The 9201-nt window shown below is 41.7% G+C and overlaps 2 protein-coding genes across 2 annotated transcripts in view; one reads left to right on the top strand and one right to left on the bottom strand.

The window, feature by feature from the left end:
* Positions 1 to 2937, top strand: part of daxx (death-domain associated protein) — an 8845-nt gene extending 5908 nt beyond the window's left edge. Inside the window, exons 9-10 of the mRNA XM_014011292.1 lie at positions 410 to 545; positions 1249 to 2937. Coding sequence (XP_013866746.1) covers positions 410 to 545; positions 1249 to 1308 — 196 coding nt within the window. The 3' untranslated portion in view covers positions 1309 to 2937. The remainder of the gene's footprint in view (positions 1 to 409; positions 546 to 1248) is intronic.
* Positions 2938 to 3182: 245 nt separating this feature from the next.
* Positions 3183 to 7649, bottom strand: zbtb22b (zinc finger and BTB domain containing 22b; the record flags this gene model as incomplete). The annotated part of the gene is given in 4 exon segments (XM_014011291.1): positions 3183 to 5876; positions 6342 to 6617; positions 6713 to 7393; positions 7465 to 7649. Coding segments are annotated over 4 exon segments (2102 nt in total), but the record flags the coding sequence as incomplete, so codon positions are not given.
* Between the last annotated feature and the right edge of the window lie 1552 nt (positions 7650 to 9201).

Below are 9201 nucleotides of genomic sequence, written 5' to 3'. Positions count from 1 at the left end.
GGTGAGGTTTACTTTTTTATTTAGCTCTAACAGAGCATCAGCTACGACAGGTGAGGTTTACTTTTTTATTTAACTCTAACAGAGCATCAGCTATGACAGGTGAGGAGGTTTACCTTACTTTGTTTAGTTTTTTAAATTTAGGTAAGGTTTATTTATATAGCACTTTTCAGCAGCAAGGCGATACAAAATGTTTTACATGATTTAAGAAATGATACAAACAAATAAAAGAAAAAAATGGCTGAATAATAGCATATTAGGTAAGTAGTCTGTATAATCTAGCTTTCTGCAGATTACAGCTTCTAATCAGCTAGATTAGCTCTAATTTAGCTCCAAMAGAAGTATAATTTTCTCAGATATGTTAGTTAATTTCCTTCTTTGTTCTTCCTGCCTTCGTCATCATCCTCCTCAGTGATGCAGATATCCCTCTGGACATGGGCGTCATCAGCTGCAGCTCTCCTCAGGAGGCAGAACCGGGCCGAGCCAGCACTCCAACTCAGAGCGGGTTCTACATCTCCCTGAGCACACCGCCGCCCAAGAAGAACAAGGTGCAGAAACGTTTTTAAATTAAATTCAGAAAAATCTAACTTGGTTTACAGAACATATGTGATTCGTCACATCGAAACCAGGATTAAGTTCAAAAGTGGAGAAACAGGCAGATGTAGGGTTTTGATTTATACGTGTGCAAAAATTGGATTTTGTCAAAATTTAATGAATTAATGCCTTATAAATGTATCATTTGAATAAAATGTATAAAATATAATCCTAAAAAAATTTTGAAGCATTTTTTGAGCAGTAGCAACAACAACAACAAAAAAAGATTTTTAGGAAAAATAACTTAAAATTTTGAATTTTTCCCTGTGAGCTAACAATGTTTTTGTTTCTTTCCAATTGGGAAATCTTAATATACAAATACTATTTGAGGTTTCCTCTTTATACTGACATAAAAAATTATTCAATAAATTTACATAAAATTAGGATTCAGACCAGACAGTAATGTATGGATGTAACCAACAAGACAAATGAAGTCATATCTCTGGATAAACTGATGATATCAGGATGATCCAGGTATCAAAATGAAGCTTTTAAAGCAGGAATCTGAAAATGTAGTTAGATAATTTTGACCAAATTTGACTTAATCCTCATTTTATTATGATGGGTCGCATGTCATTATATATATATATAAAAAACCTAAACCTGACAGATTTTAATCTTTATATTTAGTGATTAATCTGGTTCTCGTGTCTCCAGGTGAACGTGGCGACTCAGTACGACCCAGATGAGATCATCGTCCTCTCAGACTCAGAATAACGTTGAATTTTTAAAAACTTTTCCACTGCACCTCCTGAAGATGTGCTTCGGATCATCTCAGCTGTTTTGTGAGAAGTTTTCCTGCTCGTCTGAACTCTGCAGAAGCTCCGGCTCGTCGAGGCGTTTTGACTCCATCAGCAGAGGAAACAGGATGTTCGTAGCTCCATTTAACACGTTGCCAAACAAAAGCCAAGACTTTTCACATTTTCAGGACATCTTTTCTGAACATTTGTGGGACACATGTGGGTTTAGTTTGTTTTTATCTTCAGGTCACAGCAGCAGCCTGATGCTTCGGGTGTTTGGACTTTCAGTTTCTGAGAAAACGATCCCCTGCCTATGGATTCCTGCAGACACTCGTTTGTTTACATGAACTGAGAAAAGGGGCTCTGGGTCTGCACCTTTTCTATTTATGCTGTTATTGTTTTTGTTTGTTTCTGAGTGAGTGAACCATGAGGTGTAATATCAACTGCAGCTGTGATAATTAGTAAAAATGGACAAATGAAAAACAGATTTTTAAAGTTTTATATAAATGTAGCTGCCAGTTTCCAGAAAACTGCTTTGTTTTTCTCTAGTCAACTTGCAACTTGTTTTTTCTCCTTTTCAATCAACTTCTTTCGTTTTTCTTTATGGATTTCTTTCTCTTTATATAATTAGATGTCTGAAGTCAGATGAAAACACAGTGAGTCASGATTATTCAGCTTTTTTGTTTCTAGAAAACTAAAGGTAAATAAAGTTTTGTTTTGGACAAARCCTCTGCCTGTGAACGTAGCCCACACTGCCACTTCTGACTTTATTCATTATAAAATGTTTTCTTTGAGAATATTTACACAGCTAAAAAATAAAACTACCGGATGACAGAGCGATTACCTGAAACTAAAATTTATTTTGTATTTTTATTTGAATGCCTTTTAGCAGAAACTAATCTGCAGAAATAAACCTTTTTGTTTGTAGTTTGAACTGAAAATCAGATTAAAGACATTTGATATAAATAACTTGAGTTTTATCTTTACATTTAGCCACAGAACAAACAAGATGTTTCTAACACTTTTAATTATGACTAAATTAATTTTCATTGAGTTATAATATTAGTTCATCCTGCTGTCATAGATCACTACCACATAAATAATCTCTACAAACTTAAAAAAAAATTAATCTTGCTGCAAAAACGTCTTAACCTGTTGATCAAATCTGAAAAAAGTAAAAAAGTCAGTTGTATTTTGACAGAAAACCTGGTTTATTTTTTATATTTGGTGCTGTTTGATGTGAATCTGTTACATTTCTAAATCTTAAAGGAAAATCTGACTCGTTTCATGCAACTATTCAATAATGTTGCTTTTCTCTTTAAATGTGGATGAATGAGGGGCTTCGTTTAAGACTTTGAGCTGTGTGTGTGTGTAAACTGATGAGTGGTCTGTTTTCAGGTGTTTTCACATGTTTACCCCTCTAAATACCCCCTCCCTCCTGAATGTTATGTTTGTAATATTTTACTTCACAGCTGAGATAATTGAGGATTTCAGACGATTGTTACTTCAATCTGTCCTCGTTTCTGCAGAGCAATCCATCTTTCACTGTGATTTTCTTTGTTTTTTCTTTTGATATTAGAATAAATGATGAATTTTGTTATAAAAAGTTTGTGTGAATTTTTAATTCAGTTTCACTTGATGTTTGTTCAGCTTATATCTGAATTCATCAGAGCTTCAGAAACATTTGAATTCTAGCTGATAAAAAACACGGACTTCAACTTAACTTTATATTTGATCAACAAATGATTTGTAATCAAATAAGAAGCTGAATTATTGTTTAATCTTTGTGGATGAACATGTTTTCTCCTTATATTTAAAAATAACAGGATGTAAAAAAAGCACACAAGTCGATTACTTTTCCCCAAATAATTTATTAGTATCATTAGTACATGGAAGAGGTTAATATTGATTCACTGCTTATTTCCACTCAAATCTCTGTACAACAATCAGCTGGTCAAACAGTTTGAAGAAACGTTAAGTAACATTTTTAATGTGCAAAAATAAAAACACTTCAGTTTTCAGCAGCAACTTTGAGGTTTTAAAATAATCCTTAAATCTGCAGATGAAATTAAAACAAAATGACACAAATCCCTAAAACGGATCATGAACTGATCAGAAAGTTTAAAATAATAAAATATGAACCATCTTTGGTTTGTTGGGAGTCAAACCTGCAGGATTTAATGTTTCTGCAGGATCTCTTGTTGCAGAGATTTTAATGTTTTAACTCTAAAACAAAGTGTTTAAAATTACTTTAAACGCGACGTAAATATCTGATGTTTTACCTTTTTTTATTGAAAGCAAAAATAAAATCTGTTCAGTCAGTAAAATTTGATTTCATCAACTCAGAACTAATTAATGTTTGTCAGAAAATGTTTTCTTGTTTGAGTAAACACAAATAAATGTTGCTCATCAGTGACGTTAATCTCTATATGCAGATATTTACATCTTCCAGTGTTTGCACAGTTTAAATGGATCAAATCCACACAAAACGTTSAGTCGTCAAACATTTACTGCTCTTTCAGCCGTTTCTCTGTAACAAACAACAAAACGACACATTAAACTTCACAGATGAAACAGACCCACAGCTTTAAAACTGCAGCAAAAACACCCAAACTGAGCCTTCACAGAAGGTAACACATGAAATCTATAACACTACGTGTGTGGTTCTCTGAAGGCTTCAATGTTTTTAAGAGGTTCTGTGTCRTAAAATATTCCACCAGTGACTGTTTGGTTCTGCAGAACACAAAAATATGTTTTTACAAACTGTGACTGGGTTAAAATAAAGGATTTAAAACCAGTTTTAGCATTAAAATGTTTGTTTCCAACATCAGACAGTAGCGGTACCAGGTATGAACACAAGGGGGCAGGTTTATTTAAAGACACTTTTCTGTTAATTTGACTGAATGTGACTGAACAGCGCCCCTTGTGGACAATCGGCAGCAATACAAAAAAAACCCAACAAGGAAAATCCTAGTGTTTGGTTTAAATAAAACAGAAAATCTACTGGTTACACTGTTTTAATGAGTTATTTTCATTTCAATTATTTATAAATTAGCTATATAATTGATATTAGACCTCACTGGTTCTGAGGACTAGTTTTATTTTAACATAAAAATGACAAATTCACCTTGAAATCATCAGATTTGTTCCCATACAAACAGATAAAACATGTATTAGTACCACTGCAGAACATTAAAACCAGTGTAAAACAATAAGAAAATAATGGATTGAGCTCAGTCCTGCTTACAGGGAGGCTTTTACACATATTTCTCCTCAGAATATGTTTTTTTTTTCTTGCAGCTTCTGTTTATTTTTCAGTCATTTGTTCAGTCAGAACATTTGGTTTTCTCTCAACAAATAAACAGATGGGAGAAAATGAAAATAAAATATTTTGCTGACCCTGCAGGTCTGTTTAGATGAGGCCACTTTAAATCTTTCAGATGTAAGAAAAGTCTGGTTCATCAGATGTGTTTATTCCCAGATTCAAATTGTTTTAAAGTCTTTTGGAAGAAAATGGGGGTCTTCCAGCAGCAGGAACCAGAAGAAACCCCTCAGAACCAACCCCCCCTCAGATAGACCTCTGATTTAAGTCACGCTGCTTTCATCCGGACTGACTTCACACACGTCTTCATCACACACACCCCGACCCAACCCGAGACCTCCAAACATCCCCTGCCCCTGATCCTGACCGGGACTCTGAGAGACCACGCCCAGCAGTGCCCCCGCGGCGCTGCTGTTACTTCCTGTGACGGATCCCCCTCCTCTGGCTCCCCCCTCACCTGCAGCCAAGAGGTGGGAGGAGGAGGAGGAGCTAAAATCCGGCCCGTCCTCACCTCCTCCGCCCCGCCTCCCCCTGTCGGCCCCGCCCCCGCCGGCCCCTCCCTCCCCCGGCCCGCCACGCCTCTCACAGTGCGAGCGGTGCCTCATGAAGCTGTCGCGCCACATGAACTTCTTGCCGCAGCTGAGGCAGTCGTAGGGCTTGAGGCCGGTGTGGGTCTTCATGTGCTCCGTCAGGTGGTGCTTCATCTTGAACTTCTTGGAGCAGACGGGGCAGTGGAAGGGCCGCAGGTCCAGGTGCATGTTGATGTGCCGGTCCCTCATGCTCTTGTGGGTGAAGGTCTTCCCGCAGTGACACATGAACACCTTCGCCGATCCTCCGGCGCCGCCRCCGCTGCACCCGCCTCCGAGCCCCCCACCGTCTGAGCCGTCGGCCCCCAGACCGGCCGCTCCATGCTCCAAACCAGACCCCTTGAAGGAGGCTCCTCCCATCATCCCTCCCGCCATCGGAGGAGCAGCAGAGTCCAGGGAGAGTCCCGATGCCTGGCTATAGAGCAGGATCTGGTTCCCCTGCATGTCCAGTGGGAAGAGCTGGGCCCGGGCCGAGGCTGCGGACTGAACCTGACCCAGCAGGGTTGAGACTGCCCGGTTAGTGTTCTGGTTCTGGTTCTGACCCGCAGTGCTGTCATGGAGGTGCTGAGCTAAGGTCTGTTCCATCAGACTGCCTTCAAAYTTCAGGTAGTCCTCTGGGGACTGGCAGTAGTCCACCTGGACCCAGACAGATTTAGAACTCAGTCATGAAGAACCTCAGAACATTTTGACAAATAAAAAATAATAAAAAGATACTTACATGGTATTTATTTATTTTTTATCCATATATTTTAGCTGCAATGATGCAAAATTACAAGTTTTTCMCTTTTAACTTTGACCCTTTAGCACCATCTAGTGGTCACATAAACACTGCACTATTTTTATCTAATCATCATTTTTCCACAAATAAAAAATAATAAGATAATTACATCATATTTAATTTAATTTTTATCCACATATTTTAGCTGCAATGAAACAAAATAATGTTTCTCCCTTTTAGATTTGACCCTTTAGCACCCTCTAGTGGTCACATAAAAACTGCACTTTTTTATCTAATTCTCATTTTTCCACAGATAAAAAACTTTTCCATCAGGATCGTTTCATCCCTGAACAGAAGGACCCCCGACACAAACGTCAGCTCACCTGTGAGTCCATGTCGCTCTCCGCTCGGACCCCCAGCTCGCCCGAAAGGCTCCTGATGTTTGAAATGTTGAAGTTGCCCCTCTCTCTGTCTTGCGCCACCAGCTCCACGTCCCTCTCGTCYTCGTCCTCCTCATCGTCTCCTCCCTCCTCGCCGGACACCACGATCAGGTCGTCGTCCTCGGCGCGCTCCGTTTTCACCACCACCCACTGCTTGCGGGGCATGATGCTGGGCTGGCTGTAGGTGGGACGCTTCTGGAGGGTGGAGTCCTCCCCGTCCTCCAGGGGGACAGATAGGGTCTGTTATTTATTCATGTTTACGTCTAAACAATAAACATTTAGTCAAGCTTTAAAGCACTTCCTGCTYGCCTCACCTGGTAGGAGGAAACACCGAAGCTGTCGCTGACCCCCACCTCCTGCTCCGACACGGAGCTGGATTTCTTCCTCCTCCCACTGCCTCCTCTTCCTCTCTTCCTCTGATGGTACAGCACCTCCTCCTCTTCWTCCTCCTCCTCCTCCTCGATGAGCAGGGCCTCCTCTCCTCCTGACGGGGTGCAGTAGCTGGGGGTGTTGCTGGCTCTGCCTCCATCCACCGAGGCCCCCGCTGCGGCCCCCCCGCCGTCCCGGGGGCTAAAGTAGTTGGTGCTGCTGGGGGACTGGCTCTCGCTCACCGGGGGCCGGCTGGGCGGTTGGGGGGCTCCCCGGGGCTCATCGGGGTCCACCACCTGGACGCCCCCCGCGCCGCCGGGTCTGTCTGCGCCCCCCTCCACGTGGCTGCTGCTGCACCCGGAGCCGGCCGACCTTTCGCCTCCTCCTGCTCCCTCCTGCGCTCCCCCTCCTCCCCCCACCCCCGCCGCCCGGCCCTCCCGCAGCAGCTCGGTGCATTTGTCCACGATGTGCCACATCTGCAGCACGCTGCCCACCGTCAGGTAGTTGACGATGTCGTCCCGCAGCATCTGCAGCCGACCGGTGTAGGCGCAGCTCAGGACGCTCTCAAAGGCCAGCGGGTCCATCACCGCCGGGATGGACACCGTGGACATGTTCTTCAGCAGCACCTGGACGCAGGCGGAGGGCAGAGTTACAGACAGCACGCTCACCTCCACCTCTTACATATGTGTTGACCCACCTGGTCGTGGAAGTACGGCGAGGACGCAGCCAGGACGCAGCGGTGGGCCTTGAACACGTGACCCTGGACGTGGACGGACAGGTCACAGAGGCTGCCGTCCTCTCGCTGACGGTTCAGGCTGTCCAAGACCGAGGCCTGAGCGCTGGGGAAGCTCACATGGACCACTGAGCCACCTGAGCCGCCGCMGCCGCCGCCGCCGCTGCTGCTGCTGCTGCTGCTGCTGCCCACCTCCATGGGCACCGACTGCATCTGGATGATAGAAAAAATAAAAACTTTATTAATACTCAGTGTTTTCAGCTAAACAACAGGACTCAGCCAGAACTTTTGTTGTTTCCTAAAGACATTTTAATGTGTCGGTGACATTGAAACAGGAAGTGACATCAAAGGGGAACTCTTTAACAAAACAAAAAAAAAAAACTCTCTTGTCTTTGTTTATTGAAACATTATTTGAACTCTTGACTCTTCTTCATCTCTCTGATAGACTCAAAATATCAAATTCTTCTCTACAGTCTGGGTTGTTAGCTACTGTAGCATCGCTCACTTTACATTCAGACATTCCCCTCTGACATCACTTCCTGTTTCTTCACAGGCAAATATCGCTACAACTGTTCATCTCAGTGACATGAAATTTATTTTGCAATATCTTATCAATGTTCTCTTTCTAAAAATGCATTCATATGTTTAACAAATTTGACATCACAGGCACTCATGCAAAAGTCTTATTTAGTTCAGATTATAATTTTGGAGCAATAACATTACAGAGTTTGCAGGACAGCCGGGTCAGASGTGAAGCATCTTAAGGAAACAAAACAGGAAGTCCTTATGTTCAACTCCTTTATGATGCTTTTTAATGCAATGTGAGTTTCAACAATTAAATCACAAGATATTTTGTGAATAAATCAYACTCATTGATTTAAGATAAACAGAATCAAAGAAAAATAATCTGCAGCACATATTCTGTCTGAAGCCTGTTTAAATGATTAATTTTCAGATTTTTTCATCAGACATCCAGCAAATGATACATGTTTAATGTATTAAATCAGCTAAATATCATAAATGAAGTGAATTTAATGACATCATGTTGCTTCAGACCAACAGCTCGACTGTACTTTCATGAGCTGCACATCTTCTGTTAATGACAGACAATAACACTTTAGTTACAGAACGCATTAAAAACCACCACCAGGAGCATAAAGACATTTTTATCAGACAAAAACTAAGCCGAGGGTTAAAAATCAAGCTCATAAAATGATTTATTGYCGTCTGTGTGACAGATAAACATCGATGAAAGCGTCAGACTCCCATCACTCCATAGATGTGACGTTAGCATGATGCTAGCTGCAGTTAGCTCAGCGGGTTAGGTTAAAAAACAAACCCAAACCCGGTTCGGCTCACCGTTTCAGGTCCTGCAGCCCTCAGCGGTCCAGTTTGTGGGAGGGAAGGAGGCAGATCGACCCGCCTGTTGATCCAGGACCTGAAGTTTCAGGAGCATACTTAAACAAACATCTTGTGTATCCGATTTGTGTGGCGGCAGACGCCGACACGTCGCCTTTAAGACGATTCCAGACAGACGAGCCAGACTTTGGCCGACAGAAAATCTGACATGAAATATATGATATATATTGGATCATGAAATGAAACGACATGAAATAGTAGAACAGCCTTAAATGAAAAGGGAGTTCAATATAAAAGTCCCTGAAATATGTAAAGTAGCTTTACAAAATAAAAGTATCACAA

This window comes from Austrofundulus limnaeus, unplaced genomic scaffold (genome assembly GCF_001266775.1).
Source record: "Austrofundulus limnaeus strain Quisiro unplaced genomic scaffold, Austrofundulus_limnaeus-1.0 Scaffold79, whole genome shotgun sequence".
Taxonomy (NCBI): domain Eukaryota; kingdom Metazoa; phylum Chordata; class Actinopteri; order Cyprinodontiformes; family Rivulidae; genus Austrofundulus; species Austrofundulus limnaeus.
This window is presented reverse-complemented; position numbering and strand designations above follow the sequence as displayed.